This window comes from Solanum pennellii, chromosome 1, assembly GCF_001406875.1.
Source record: "Solanum pennellii chromosome 1, SPENNV200".
NCBI classification, from domain to species: domain Eukaryota; kingdom Viridiplantae; phylum Streptophyta; class Magnoliopsida; order Solanales; family Solanaceae; genus Solanum; species Solanum pennellii.
The window spans coordinates 104,183,675-104,199,448 of record NC_028637.1 but is presented as its reverse complement, the minus strand read 5'-3'; the positions used below and the strand labels follow the sequence as shown (position 1 = coordinate 104,199,448).

General features: G+C 33.1%; 3 protein-coding genes and 1 non-coding gene across 4 annotated transcripts in view; 2 read left to right on the top strand and 2 right to left on the bottom strand.

Annotated features, from left to right (window-relative positions):
- LOC107009657 (7-deoxyloganetin glucosyltransferase-like) overlaps positions 1–2,403 on the top strand; it is a 4,504-nt gene extending 2,101 nt beyond the window's left edge. Inside the window, exon 2 of the mRNA XM_015209030.2 lies at positions 1,099–2,403. Coding sequence (XP_015064516.1) covers positions 1,099–2,054 — 956 coding nt within the window. The 3' untranslated portion in view covers positions 2,055–2,403. The remainder of the gene's footprint in view (positions 1–1,098) is intronic.
- Positions 2,404–4,268: 1,865 nt separating this feature from the next.
- On the bottom strand, positions 4,269–6,492 carry LOC107007805 (7-deoxyloganetin glucosyltransferase-like). The gene is made up of 3 exons (XM_015206601.2): positions 5,936–6,492; positions 5,161–5,869; positions 4,269–4,673 (listed from the first exon to the last, which is right to left on the bottom strand). The coding sequence occupies exons 1-3, from the start codon at positions 6,453–6,455 to the stop codon at positions 4,439–4,441; spliced, it is 1,464 nt and encodes a 487-aa protein (XP_015062087.1). The 5' UTR covers positions 6,456–6,492; the 3' UTR covers positions 4,269–4,438.
- Positions 6,493–8,114: 1,622 nt separating this feature from the next.
- TRNAM-CAU lies at positions 8,115–8,199 on the top strand. Its single transcript is given in 2 exon segments — positions 8,115–8,152; positions 8,164–8,199. It is a non-coding gene; the product is annotated as a tRNA-Met (tRNA).
- A 550-nt stretch (positions 8,200–8,749) lies between these two features.
- LOC107006313 (chaperone protein dnaJ A7A, chloroplastic-like) lies at positions 8,750–15,330 on the bottom strand. The gene is made up of 8 exons (XM_015204898.2): positions 15,078–15,330; positions 14,190–14,304; positions 12,378–12,519; positions 12,220–12,277; positions 11,619–11,661; positions 10,221–10,269; positions 10,028–10,108; positions 8,750–9,932 (listed from the first exon to the last, which is right to left on the bottom strand). Exons 2-8 carry the CDS (start codon positions 14,294–14,296, stop codon positions 9,075–9,077), a joined length of 1,338 nt encoding a protein of 445 aa, XP_015060384.1. The 5' UTR covers positions 14,297–14,304; positions 15,078–15,330; the 3' UTR covers positions 8,750–9,074.
- Between the last annotated feature and the right edge of the window lie 444 nt (positions 15,331–15,774).

Genomic DNA, 15,774 nt, shown 5'->3' with positions numbered 1-15,774 from the left:
CATTTTAGTCTTAAAAATATTTTTTTACTTAAATGTTGGGCTCCTCACAACAATATCAAATAAACTCTTAAGTTATATTTATCTCATGTATTTTGTTTCAATTTATTTATCTTATATTATTTTTATATATATTTTATTAAAAATGTCTCTTTCATCTATTTCTTTATCAAAAACTCTTTACTAGCATATTTAATGTTATAAAATTATATGATATTTTTATACAATATGCACATGTTTAGTTTATGATCAGTACAAGATTTTAAAAAATTTACTTACTTCTTATACATTGAATTTTTTTAAGTTCGCCAGCTGAAAAAAATATTAACCTAAAAACATCATGAATAATATAATAATATAATGAATGAATCCTTGTACGACAAAGAAAAGTAAAATTAAATTATTTCTTCTTTTTTTCCTAATCACTATATCAAAGAAAATCCTACTTAATCCAAATGATATTTTTGATGGGACATGAGGGGTCGAAAGCTAATTTAAATCATTTTTTTGAAACCGTAAGCTTCCGGCAAGTGGTCAATTATGCTTATATCTACGGGTATATTTGGTATTTTCATTGTCTCATTTTATGTGATACTTTTCGTTTTTTGAGAGTCAAACAGTTTAACTTTGATCGATCATTTTGATATAGAATATTCAATTTTTTGAAATGAAATTTATATATTTATAAACGATTACTATAAATCACAATAATTGATATTTCAAAATATTAAAAATATATATAAAAAATTTACGATCAAAGATAAAAAATACAAAAAGTGTCATATAAAATGTAAAAGAGAGTATTTCAAGCGAATTATGAGTTCAAAATATTAGGTTCGAATTCACGCACACATACTAGATGAATGAAGAACACAAGAACTTTCAAGAGAAAGAGACGAGAGATCTAGAGAGAGAAAGAGAAAACCTAATATTTTGTGATAACACCCCGTGAATAAAGTTCCACGGCAGTAAGGTATATTTATATTAATAAATCAGAGTATTTTTTTTTACAGAGAATAAATAGAGAATAAATAGGAAAACCTGACACAAAATTCATGATTTAATTTGTATACAACCTCATGTTTTTCTTTTACTGTGCAGATGAAAATGACATTACTAATGGATACTTGGAAAAGACGATAGATTGGGTCCCTGGAATATTGAAAAACATGAGGTTAAGAGATTTTCCAAGTTTCATTAGAACAACAGATCCTAATGATATTATGCTTAATTTCTTCATAAATGAAACTGAAAGAATTTCTAAAGCCTCAGCTATAATCTTGAACACATTTGATGCTTTTGAGAAGAATGCCTTAAATGCCCTTTTCACCATACATCCTCATATTTACACAATTGGTCCTTTACAGCTCATGCTCAATAACACAATTGATGAAAACCTCAAATCAATTGGTTCAAATTTGTGGAAAGAAGATTTGAGTTGCATTGAATGGCTTGATACAAAAGAACCAAATTCAGTTGTTTATGTGAATTTTGGAAGTATAACTGTAATGAATTTTGATCAATTTATAGAAATGGCATGGGGACTTGCTAATGCTAAGAAACAATTTTTATGGATCATTAGGCCTGATTTAATTACAGGGGACTCTGTAAAATTGCCAGAAGACTTTTTAAGTGAAATTAAAGACAGAGGGATGATAGCCAATTGGTGTCCTCAAGAGAAAGTGTTGAAACATGATGCAATTGGAGGGTTTTTGACTCATAGTGGATGGAATTCGACGTTAGATAGTGTTTGTGCAGGAGTGCCAGTGCTTTGTTGGCCGTTTTTCGCGGAGCAACAGACGAATTGTAGGTACAGTTGTGTTGAGTGGGAGATGGGAATGGAGATAGATAATCTGAAGAGAAATGAAGTTGAGATTCTTGTGAGGGAATTAATGGATGGCGAAAAGGGAAAGAAGATGAAGTTGAAAGCTATGAATTGGAAGGTGGAAGCAGAGAAGGCTGCTAGTCCAGGAGGTTCTTCTTGTATTAACTTGAACAATGTGTTAAGTGAGGTACTTTTGGCTCCCAATTCTGAGGTGACAAATGAACGGATTTGATCAAACTTATTAGGTTTATTCAAACGGGTCAAGTTCATAAAATATATCATTGTCCAAGTGTAATTTGTATTCAAAATAATGAACGCTGTCACAGTCCGTATATGTATTAATGGACAGGTGCATTATTAGCATGATAATTGTTAGTGTTTTGCCTTCTTGTGTACGCAAAATGTGTTAGAATAGGTAAAAATCTCATATTGATTGAGAAATGAATTAGTAGTCTCTTCATATGGAATCGGACAATCCGTTCTTCATGAGCTATCTCTTGGAGTTAAGTAAAGTTTAAGTGTTATATCTTCCATGTACCAATATGGTATATAAATCTATAATAAATATTTTTCATTTCCAAGCAATATGAAAAAATAAATTTTATTTTGAGACAAATCAATCAAGTAATATTGAAATGAAAAGATATAAATATTTTTTTAGCAGGTAGTATTCATATTAAGTTGAGACTCTGTCTGATACGATTGTGATGTTATAGTTACACCAATTATTTCACTGACAAACTATTTAAATGAGAATTGGTGAGGCCAATGAAGTTTCTAGTTGGCTCTCTTAATTGACAAGTCATGTTCCATCACATATTTAATGCTGGTTTTAGCATTTGAAAGTAATTGACAAAATTAAAAATAACTAAAAATAATTTTTAAAAAGTTTAAAAATTAATATAGGTTTCGGTTTGTTTTAATTTTTATTTTTGATTTAAAAATTATTTAAGTTTGATTTTTTATTTTTTATCTTAAAAAAAAACTGCTTTTTATTATCTAACAGTTATTTGATTATTTAAAGTATAGAAAATGGTCAAAAGCCCTCCCAATCTATAGCCAGATTTTCAACTACACACTTATACTTTACATAGATTCCATCACCCCCCTGTATTTCATAAAACTGAAATTATTACCTCCCTGAACGCTTAGCTATGAGTGTATCTCACTCTCTTTGAGAGAGAGTGAGCACAAAAATTTAATATTAAAACTTTATTTTTAATATCAATTTTTAAGAATATATGTTTTTTTATTTATTTATTGTCTTATTCTTCATAGCAATAAAGATCAAATTCCTCCGCCATTCACCATCTCTAGACCATCATTGCCATCACCATCTTCACCGGATTCCCCAGGGTTGATTTCACACAAGCTTTGAAAATCTCATGTAAGAAATTTTTATAAACCATTCAAATCAATTAAAAGTAAAATGAGATCTATTTATATCATCTAAAAATGGGATTTGGATCATATTTGAAAAAAAATAATTCAATTCAGATTTACATCAAACTCAATTGAACTCTTAAATAAGATTTTTTTTTAATTTTATAGATCCTTTAATTATCAATCTCAAATCTCAAGCAACCAATTATAAGTTTCTTTTTCATTTTTTCGGAGAGAATTTGCACTTGTTCTTCCTCTCTATTTCGCTCCCCTCACTTTTTTTAGTTTTCTTCTCTCCACTGTTACCAGTGAAAAGCTACCATTGTTGCTTCCTCCGATGAAACGTCACTATTGTGGCTACCTCCGGCGAAACGCCACTGTTTGCAACAAATTTTAAACATATGGAAAATAGATAAACCATACAAATAAAATATGAAAAAACATAAATTTTATTGATTAAGATAGCGGGTACAATTCTGTTGATCCCTTGATTCTACTCTCCTAGATGATTTATCCATGATTCGAGGGCCGTTAGTGGCGTATTTCTCGAATTAGGATGATTTAGATTTGACCTCTCTATATAAATAATCCATCAATTCGCGGAGTATTTGAGATCTTGATCTCTTTATGGAATTTCCGAGATGCCTTTTAAGGGAATTTAGTACCCTTTATATAGGCATAAACTAGGGTATAGGGTTGAGTAGTATCCAAGAATCCTAATGTGAATTGAACACAATTTGTAGAATCCCAACTCGAATTGAACGCATCTTTTAAAGTTCTACAAAATTTCAATGTCTACAGCCACCATTGTCACTGCCTCCGACGAGACGCCACTGCTGCCTCCGGCGAAACTCAAAACACCGGCAAAAACCCTCCCACACCTCCTCTCATATCTCTCTTGTTTCTCATAATTCAATTTTGACGGACTTTGGTGTTTAAAGTAATGGTGAAGTTACTTTAGAAATTTGAAGGAATTAGGAAAGAAATTGCTTTAGGATTTGAAGAAATTGGAAGAGTATAGAAAAAAGAGAAAGGAATCATAAGAAATTTGAAAAAAATAATAAATTAATTAAATTTTCATGTGTCGAACACTTGAAATTTACAGATCAATATAGATGTGATTGTGGCTTTTCAAGAATGTAACTATTTCAGTTTTATAAAATTTAGGGGGTGATAGGACCCCATAAAATATGAGTTTTGACCATTTTCATTTCTGTTTTAATAATCATTCTACTAATTCACTGAATAATTGGATAAAAGTACATCTTTCACTAATTTATCTAACTTCAAGCTTGATGAACCCTCAATTCCAGTAGCTTCTTCTGCTAATTTTTTCCATTCACTTGCCTTTTTCTTCACTTCCTTACCTTTATCTCCATCCATCATTTCCCTTATAGTTTTTTCCACTTCATCCCTCTTCACATTCTTGTCAATTTCCATACCAACACCCCATTCATCACATGCATACCTGCACATGAAGTTCAAGAAATTTTTTATTTTGAATCCACCCCACATTTTCTGTTGAGATCGACTGAACCCATTGATCGCATGTTATATCATTCAGTATTACTAGTTATAATATGCACATTTGGTTTAATTATCTAAAAACTTACAGTGCTAAGAAAATTGGTTGAAAATTTTGAAAGATTAAAGCTATATAAATTGCTACTAGTAACCACTTAGAGATGTTTAATCTAATTTAAGAAAGAAAATAAATAAATAGAAGATTCAAATTTATAAACTCACTTAAAGAGGTGCATCCAATCATCATTGCATATTTAATACATTTAATGAAGGTTCACACATCTATATTTAAATATTTTTTTAAAAAATATAACACTAATATATATGATTTCAGAGGAAAACATCAATTCACTTAGACCCCATCCTGCATACACCTATGCAAATAGTAATTAATGCCCATGAAAAAAACATGTAAGATATACATGCATTACCTGCAGTTTATGTGCTGATCAGCGAAAAATGGCCAACAAATCATCGGTACGCCACTTCCTATACTCTCCATTATCGAATTCCATCCACAATGAGTCAAAAACGCACCAATTGATGAATGTTGCAAAACTTGTTCTTGGCAACACCATCTTGAAATCAACCCTCTTTCTTTCGTTTCTTCGACGAATTCACTAGGTAAAATTATAGAATCATCACCAATAACTGCATCAGACCTAATTACCCAGAAAAAATTCTTCTTACTACTAGCAAGTCCCCATGCGAATTCCACGAGTTGTTCTTTTGTCAATACTGTTATGCTACCAAAATTCACATAAACCACTGATTTTTCCTCTTTAGAATTTAGCCAATTGACACAATCCTCATCTTCTTTCCATAAATTGGCTCTGAGTAATTTTAGGGTTTTTTCTTGTAGTTGATTAGTGAGTAATTGAAGAGGTCCAATTGTGTAAAGTGGAGGACAAATTAAAGATAAATCACTCAGCACATCAAATTCAAGTGAATCAAAAGTGTGAAAAATAATAGCTGATGCTTTTGAAGCTCTTTCAGTTTCTCCCATAACAAAATTCAACATTTTGTCATTTATATTTGTGGTTCTGATTTGGCTAGCAAATTCTCTAAGACGAAGATTTTTCATACTTGGTATAAAATCTATAACCGTGTCCAAATAACCATTGGTAATGTCACTTTCATCTGCATAGAAAAATAAATTAAATTAATTAATTTATTAATTATATTACAACTTGGACAAATTCTGACCTTTGAGAGGCAAAATTCTCTTCTCAATAAGTAGAGGCAAATGTTTGTTGCACATGAAACTGCAAGCATTTGTTGTTCTAAAGCTAACACTTGGCACACCAATTTCTTGAGCAGCTAACAAAGCAAATGTCATAATTCCATCAAATATTATGCAAGTAACTGGAGATGAATTATTATTATTAATCTTGATTAAAAGCTCTCTAAATGGTGTTAAGCAATTTTCTTTTGTGGAAAGACAAAGAGAAGGAATATGTTGTGTAACATCAGCATCAATAAGAGGAAGTCCATCTGGAATTGTTTCAAAGATGAAATCTTGGAAATTATTATCAACAAAAAAAGGGGTTTTGGATTTGAGTAATCTTTTGTGATTATATTCAGAGTTTACAAATGTTATGTGAAAGCCTTTGGAGTGAAGAAGAATGGAAAGTTTTAGCATAGGATTTATGTGGCCTTGTGATGGAAATGGTATGCACACAGCATGAGGTTTTGGGGATTTTTTTCCTTCATCATGACACTCCATTTTTTTTCTTTGTTTCCTATATTTGAGTTTGTGGCTAATAATTAGTCATATATATAGATAGAGGTGCACGTAACATGTTAGATGAATCTCACGTCAAATAGTAATGGAAAAGTGAATTTTTTTATTACGCATAACTCAAATTTACATGATACGTCGTGCATTTAGTTTGAGACTCAATGTGACATAACTCTAAAAGACAAATTTGTGATAGCCTATTTCGTCGTTTGATAAAGTATATAAAAATAATTTTAAATAGAGTGTATAAGTAATGCTTGTACAGTTGCATTAGTATTGTTTGTGTTAGTTATATATATATTGATTATTTTTTATGCACGGTTTAATTTGACTTATTAAAGAAGTATATATTGTATAAAAATAATTTATTTACAAAAATATTTTCCACAATCATGATGGAAAATATGTAAAAGTGCTTTTGAGGGTTAATTGAACCTTTAACCATGTTAATAAAGGTATTAAATCTTTTGCATTACTAATACAGTGTATAACTAATGTTTGCGTTTGCATTAGTTATATATGACATAAAAAAATGTATCAAACAAGATACTACTGATACACAAAATTAATGCAAGCATTATCTTTATTAATACACTCCACCATACCAATGTAGATGACTTGTGTTTGAAATTTGAATGGTGAGTGAATACATTTTTTTGAAAAAAATACAATATATTAAGATCAATTATTATATTAACAATTGGCACTGTTGAACTGTGATTTTTGAGTAGTACAGATCAATAATAATGTTAAATTGTTAGCTATAGTATAAAACTAGACGAGAATAATTGTTGGATAATAATTATTTTTAATTTTCCTGGTTTTGAAGGAGAATATTTCCATCTTTCGATAACAAAACGTCAAAAAAAATAATTTTCTAATAAAAATATTTTCCTGTTAAACAATTTATGGGCGTACCAAGAGACGTGAGTTGTCACAACTCACAAGTGAAAGACACCCATAGAATAGACAAAAGCAGACGTAAGAGAATCAATTTATTTTTTTGTAATGAACGTTAACAACAACAAATATTCTCTCTCACTGATTTCACCACACATTATATTTAGGAAAAATTACATAAATTGATACATTTTCATAAATAATTAAAGATTTTAGCTATATTTTTTATTTATTATCATTTATAGCAATATTATATTAAATCTGCTATATGTATTAAAATTGATTTATGTATGCAATTTATATGAATTATAATTGTTTTTTGAAATATATTATATTTATTTGGTAAAAATTTGACTTATTGTATTATAAATGTATTAAAATGTTTGATAAATGTATTAACTATCTTTAAAACTTGTATTATATGTAAATGATAAATTGTTCTTTGTAATATGTATTAAACTTGTATTATAAATGAATTTAAAAGTGATTAAATGAAAGAAAAAATTATTGCTATAAATGGTAAATATTTTTTATTAGTAGTATATTTATGTAAATTTCCCTTATATTATATAATATAATGAATGTTCTGGTAAATATTTTTTTTCTTTCTACTAATACAAATGTTCTGGAGAATCTATTCAAGATCTGGGCTATCACATGAGCAGAAATTTTTGTCTTTTAACAACTCCAGACTGTTCCACATAAAATTTATAAATAGAGTACAATTATTCATAAAGAATAACAGGGGTGGTGGCGCAGTTGGCTAGCGCGTAGGTCTCATAGCTTCTGAGTAATCCTGAGGTCGAGAGTTCGAGCCTCTCTCACCCCATAAACACTTTTTTTTATATCCTATCACCCCTGATCAGCAACATACACATACCAGATTACTCTATCAATCAACAGATGCTTTTTGTCTCTCCTCACAGCTAAAATAACGTTGATATCTGAAATCATTGTTACTTCTATCCAATTCTTAGCTGGTATTTGCATTCTCCGTCGTATATTGTGGCAGCCGTTACTACTGAAAAAACAGTGCAATGCCTTCACCACGTCGGGGAGGATAAGGAGACTATAGTAGACTTACAGCCAATCTGCAACTCTTCACCTTGTTAATTAACTAATCTTCATCTCGCGAATTAGCTTGTGAGGTAAAAGTTAAGCTGATCGCACAACAGCTTCTCCTTCCCGGTCTTTCATTTTGGGCAGGGAGGACAAAAGTTACTAGTTTTGTCCTTCTCAGATAAACAAGATGAAGAAAAGGGCAGGAAGAGTTCATTCCTTTATGTTTTCAATTAGTATTACTTAAAGATTATCGAAAAAATCAAAACAGAACCAGTATCACCAGAAATTAAATTCAGCTGGGATTGCTAAAAAGCACGAAACTAAAAATATGGAAGTGGTTATTAAATAATACAGCTTACAAGTAAGCTCAGATCAGTTCTGATGGACAAGAAAATGATAAATATAGAGACATCAACAATCTTAGCTCAGCCCTCTTGATCTTTTCCAGCATTTCACTGGTGTGTAGGTACAGTACATAACACAAAATCAAACCTCAAAATTGTCTATGTCTACGACTATACTATGTAGAGTTCGAGGAATCAACATTAATTAATATCGGTGTGCCAGCAGGTAGAGCATACCAGAATATTGATCATTGGAAGTATTAGAGAGATAAAACAACCTGGTTGCTTCAGCTACAAACTACCTCTTGCTGTTGGTAGCAGCTTTAGGCTTGTTTAGATTGGCAAGTTCTTCTATGAGCTTTCTTTCTTCACTACTCAACCGTTTTGGAATCTCAACTTGCACTCTCACCAATTGATCCCCTCTCATGTTTGGTTTGCTCAGGAATGGCACCCCTTTTTTGGCCATCACCAATGTTGTCCCTGGCTGGGTACCTGCCGGAATCTTTAGATCAACCATCCCATCTACTGTAGGAACCTTCATAGTGGTACCCAATATCGCATCAATGTAAGAAACTTTGCAATTGTAGAGAATATTGGTGTCATCCCGTTTTAATACTGGATCCGGGAGGACTTCAATCATGACAAAAAGATCTCCGGGGGGTCCACCTCTCCTTCCTGCATTACCTTCTGAACGAACCCTTAAACGGCTACCGGAATCTACACCAGGTGGAACTTTCAAGCTAATGCGTTTTGACTTCCTCACTCGGCCATCACCGTTGCAGGTGCCGCAAGGAGTAGAAATCTCTCCAGTCCCCCCACAAGAAGAGCATGTTGTCACCTGCTGGAAAACACCCAGTGGGGTCCTTGCTGAGGACACAACCTGCCCTTGCCCACCACAAGTATTACAGGTCGACGGTTTAGTCCCAGGTTTTGCACCTGATCCATCACAGGTACCACAAGTTTCAAGCCTGCTAATTTCAATCTCCTTCTCAACCCCAAATACAGCTTCTTTGAAATTCAAAACCAGATTATAGCCCTGGTCTTCACCTTCTGTGGCCCTGCTCCGAGAACCTCTACCTCCCATACCACCCATGCCACCCATACCACCAAAGCCATCGAACAAAGACTCGAATAAATCAAAGGCGTTGCTAAAATCCTACGAATAAAGAACAATAAGTCGAAAAAATTATTTAGATAAGATGACCATCTGCTACTATTGTTATATCTTCTTATAAAGTAAGAAATTCTCACCCCCATGCCCGCGCCAGCTCCTTTAAGACCAGCCTCCCCATATTTATCATATATGGAACGTTTCTCATCATCAGATAAAACCTATTGCAAAACATTAAATGTCATAAGAAGTGCTTGAGATATTCTCCATTATGGTCATCAATTGTCGGTTACCTTCTAGTGGAACAAAGAGCACCAAGAAGAAGAACTATACCTCATACGCATTGCTGATCTCCTTAAATTTCTGTTCAGCTCCAGGTTCTCTACAATATGGAAAAATGAATGCACATATAAAGATCACACATATAAAGATCTTACATTCTGTAAAGAAAAAAAATATAGATCGACAATGACAGTGCACCTTCATATGAATGCACTTAAATATGTCAATAGGAAACTAAAGCTTGTAAGTTCCAATTAATAAACACTTACTAGATACCCCAACATGATATGCTTATTTCTACGAAAACTACTTATCATCAGCTAGTGTGACCTTTCTAGTATTATGCTCTATCTTGGGAAAAGTTTTTTTTATTTCTTGGGTCATTTACAGTGACCAAATACTCACTGATCTAAGCCCCTCCGCATTGTTTTTTACTAATAGAAGAAATAACTCATATAATTTGTGGATGGAATCATATGGATATGTTCTGCTGATTTTCCATGTAGTTCAAACATAAAACAGAAAGGCCACAATAGATTATGGTAAAAAAGCATGTTAATAAAACATATTTACATATAAAAAAAAATAAACAGAAAGGCCTCAAATAATGCCGTTATTCAATGAAAGATGAGACAAATACCATGGCAATTCCTTGCAGCATTTTAAATATTTACACACTCAAAAAATATCTATATATAACCTGGATTAACAAATCAAGACAAGATATGCTATTATATGGTAAATTCACAATTTCACATATCCACTCCAAAATTCTTCATTCATCTTCTGCCATAACTATTCCTGAAGTCTGAACCTTCATTTTCTAGTTTCTACAATTATTCTCCGCACAAAATAAGGAAAATCAAAGTTCGTTAAGAGGTCAATCATATGTTCTTGAGCAGGTACAACAAGATACAAAAAAAATTAAAGCTAGGGAAAAAGCCAAGTATGTGCTACTCTATATCATCTTTCAACAATTAGACCATAGTTCGTTTGATGACAAGGGAAACCCGCAGCCGCCGCTACCCTTTGGGTGCGCACGGGGTAAAAACCCCACTCCTATGCAATAGCTCGCAAACCACACAGGAGAGGTGACCCGCACTAGGCATACCCGGTGCGATAGCTAGACCCAGAAGCAAAACCAAGGGGTTTCGAACTTGTGACCTCCAACATGGAAGTCCCAAGCCCAAACCACTGGACCACCCTGAAGGGTCAACAATAAGACCATAGTAGAAATCATCTTAATCTCAAATTTCCAGGTACTATGAGCAAAATCAGTGAAAAGATTCAATCATTCTGAGCTTGAGTAGGTAAACACGGCTCTTCAACAAAATAAAGAAGTGAATATAAAGCTAGAGAAAATCCAATATATTCTACTTTATACCATCTTTCAACAAGAAAATCATAGTAAAAGGCATCACATCTCAAAATTCCAGAGACTATACTCACTTGTTCACATCTGGATGGTAACTCCTTGCAAGCTTTCGATAAGCTAAACAAGAAAAAACAGTTGATCAGAAAAATAACATGAATGCAATGATGAATGTATCTTTTTCAACTACAGAATTCTTGAGCAATCTATCAGTAGTTCTAATTTACAGTCAAAATTCAAAGACATAAATGATTTAGGCGAATTCTAGAAGACAGAATATGTAAATGACTAGGTGACAATGCTAAATTTGAAATTCTCTAACTTCAAAAGTTTCTAGAGAGACCAAATTTCAGGAGGCCAGGTTTGAAATTGCATATAAAGAAGATAAAACTACTTTCCAACAAGGAGGATAATTCTTATTTACACATTATACACCAGATATTCTGATTCTCACCACTACTACCAAAACAAAATCAATGCACAAAAACAATTGAAGAAATATTCACCATCAGCATCAAATGAAGAAAGCAATACACTATTCAGAACCTTATCTCTTAACAAATAAAGAGATTGGCCATAAAGGTTCATTATACAGAACCACCTAGAAGCTAGAATGAACTTCATTGAGGAAACTTGAAAGCAGAAAATAGAAAAGAAAAGAGCGAAGAATGTACTCACAACTTTTGATTTCTGATTTGCTAGCATTTCTAGATACACCTAGGACATCATAATAATCCTGTGAAGATGTACCAGCATTAAACCAGCTTTACTATGCTATATATTTACAAACTCACACACAAACATAAATGCAACTCAATATCAGCAAAGCGTCTTACTTTTTCAGCTCTAACAACTATACTGGTCCCCCTTCGTTGATAGTGGTTCTTGTTTGATACTGAACTGAAAAGTGCTTGCAGGGATTCTTGACAAAAAAGGGTTGAATTTGGGGATGCCAATGCCCTTATCTTGCTTGAGAAACTGCATAGACAATAACAAGGTCAATAAGTGTGGGCAGATGCCATCTGCTGGCTAAGCAGGTACATATGACAATCTTCTCTTGGGTCAGAAACCATTCCAATATCATATACTTCTTAGATGTAAATGGTTTGACTATTCTTTTAGATATCCGAGCAAACCCCGAGTTAGCTGGTGCAAAGTTTGAACCTCAGTTAATAATGGATTCATCCCTCTACCCTTCTCCAGTTGCATCATTTCTTTGTGGACTAGCCATGGGGCTGGACTGGATCAACGTCTCGTTTGTCTTTCATTAGATAGTAGGGGGGATTATGACTGTGTTGTGGTTAACAAACAGACATGATTTATGGGTATGACGTAAGACCGTCAAGTTACACTTACGTATATCTATAGATTCTTTTTCAGAAAAAATCAGAAACTCTTCAAAGTCTATGTGTATCTTTCACCTTATACCATTCAGAACAATATGTAACTTTCATCCTTCATACAGACCTCATATGACACTGTTGCATCAACTTTTACTGAGACGCATCATGGAACCCCAACCTTTGTTCACTACATAATCACCACTACACTAGAACTCCAGAAGTATCCAAAAGTTATAGGTGGAACTTGGAAGTCTAATTCCATATATGGATACTACATTTGTCAATGGAAACTGCTAATCTCCGAAAGAGTAAACATTAATGGCACAATCATTTGTTCTGGCTTCTTAAAGTTGAACTGTAGGACAGTTTTCTATCAAGGTCAAAACTAAATGGTTAATGCAAGAAATTACTCTTGTAACTGTCACGTAGTGCTGTAGGTTTAAATCTACAGCATACATAAAATTCTGAGTCATAACTAAAACATGTACCAGTTCAAGATGTTAGACATCCTTATTCAGAAGAGGGCCGAAAAAATCTCCCTCGCCTAATTAAATTGTATCACCAATTACGTTAAACTTTTCGCAAGCGAAGTTCGCATAAATGACTTAAAAATATATAGAGTTTAAATCCAAGATAATACATTAGACATGAGACTGTGAGGTTATCCAAGCATACTAAATAGAAAGTCGGTCCACAAGAATGGTTTCACAACATACGAGAATTTGAAATGAAAAGAACATATTCGGCAAAAGGGTTTGGGGTGCCTTCTATATTGGTTTGCTGTAAAACAGCACATCTTAAACTTCTGCGCCCGCTCCCTAATAGATATCTGGCCCATTCTCGGTGTTCCTTTTTAATTACTCCCTCCGTCCCATTTTATGTGGCACCATTTGACCCGGCACAGAGTTTAAGAAATAAATGGCTTTGAATTGTTTACCAAATTGTCCTTCCAAAGCAGACTCACTTTTCTCTCTCCTCGTAAATGTATTAGAGTACTATTTAAAATTAAGTGGGACCAACAAGGGTAAAAGATGAATTGCACCTTTAAATACTTACATATAAGGAAATGTGACATTCTTTTTGGGACTGATCGAAAAGGAAATGGTCCACAAGGGACGGAGGGAGTACCACGTAAATATAATACTTAATAATTTGTGTTGATTTCAACTCAAACATACCATATAAAATAGTTGGCCTAAAATCAGTTGTCACAGGTAATACAGAAACATTTCCAGATCCAAAGAAATCATATTTCTTATACAACAAATAGTGATTCATGTTCAGAAATGCCCCAGCATGACTCACCAAAATGGAGATGCTGATAATTTATTTGTAACAGGAAATTTTGGCACAGACTGAGGCTGAACACCCCACCGGGCGACCCATGTGCTTCCACAAGGTATGATTGCCATCTAATATACTGCAAGTACAAAAAGCATCACATTAATTGAGGAACACATTGGAAGTTGAATTATTTCCACTTAAAACACTCCGTGGGAGGTAGTTGTAGAATAAAAAGGACTACATTCAGAAGGCAAAGGACAGATTTTAAAAACGTCTTTCTGCTTATCCAGAGAAGATGAACAAAAGGAAAAGATCCACCATAATTTACAATAATTGAAAGTAATAAAGAATCTTCCGCTACATACAAAGAAACTTCGACACCCAATCTTGCACTGTTTCATTATTCCTTATAGGTGGAGTAATAATCAATTAAGCCTTCTATGGAGAAGTACAACCCTCACCACATCAAAAATAAACATTACTCTGCACCAACACCTGGTTATTTGTGGTAAGATAAAATTAGATGATATTTGTGGTAAGATCGAAATTAGATGTCATTTATAGTTCCCAGTGGTTCGGAGATAAAAGATTCAAAAAGCTCAATACAAGCTTCCACTTTACACATTGAGGTAATTATTAACAAGAAACACGAAAACCCTAGAGAACTCATATTAACACATAATCAAATGAAAAAACACAAAATTAGACGCATAATCTCTATCAAGCAAATATGAAAATGCTCAGGTTTTTAGAGCAAAACATAGTATAACAGAAATAGAAATTGTCGCCCATATTAAAAAAAAAATTAGTCAATACAGGTAGACCAGAAATATGTTTGCTCAATTTACATGTTTACCGAACACAGATATAGTTTAATAACCTATAAAAAGACTGAAGTCTGTAGCAGACCTGTCACTGAGATTGGCCGGAATTTTGCGATGTTTACGCGCCGCTACGGCAACGGCAACGGCAAAGGCGGCGGTAGTTGTGTGGTGGTTGAAAGGATTGATGGAGGAAGTCTGGTTGGGAAGATGAGGCTCCGAAAGAGAAGAAAAAGAGAGCTTTCGAGAAGAGGCTCTATCTCTAGTTATACTTGTACCACTAACATTAGGCTTCTATATTGGTTCGCTGTAAAACGGCACATCTTAAACTTCTCTGTCTGCGCCCTAACAAATATCTGGCCCATTCTCGCTGTTTCTTTTTATTTATTTATCACGTAAATATTTATATTGGACTACGAAATAGTTAATAATAGTATGCGTGTTCATTTCAAGTTTTCAAACTCAAGCATGGAAGAGGTAGTCTAAAATCAAAATTTTAAAAAACTTTCTAGCCTATATTAATATTTATCGGGTAGAGAATAAATATACAATGAAACGTATTTAATTATTTTAAAATTTTCTAAATTTTTAAAATACGAGTACAATTTTTGTTGAGATTTTTGAAACTATTCATAAATCTTAGCTCACACTTATTTGAAGAACTAGTCTCGAATGTATGTGCTTTGCGCGTAATCAAAGTGCATATCTTATTTGATATCAAACATAAAGGGTGTGTTTGGTACGAAGGAAAATGTTTTTCATGGAAAATGTTTTCCTAGAAAATG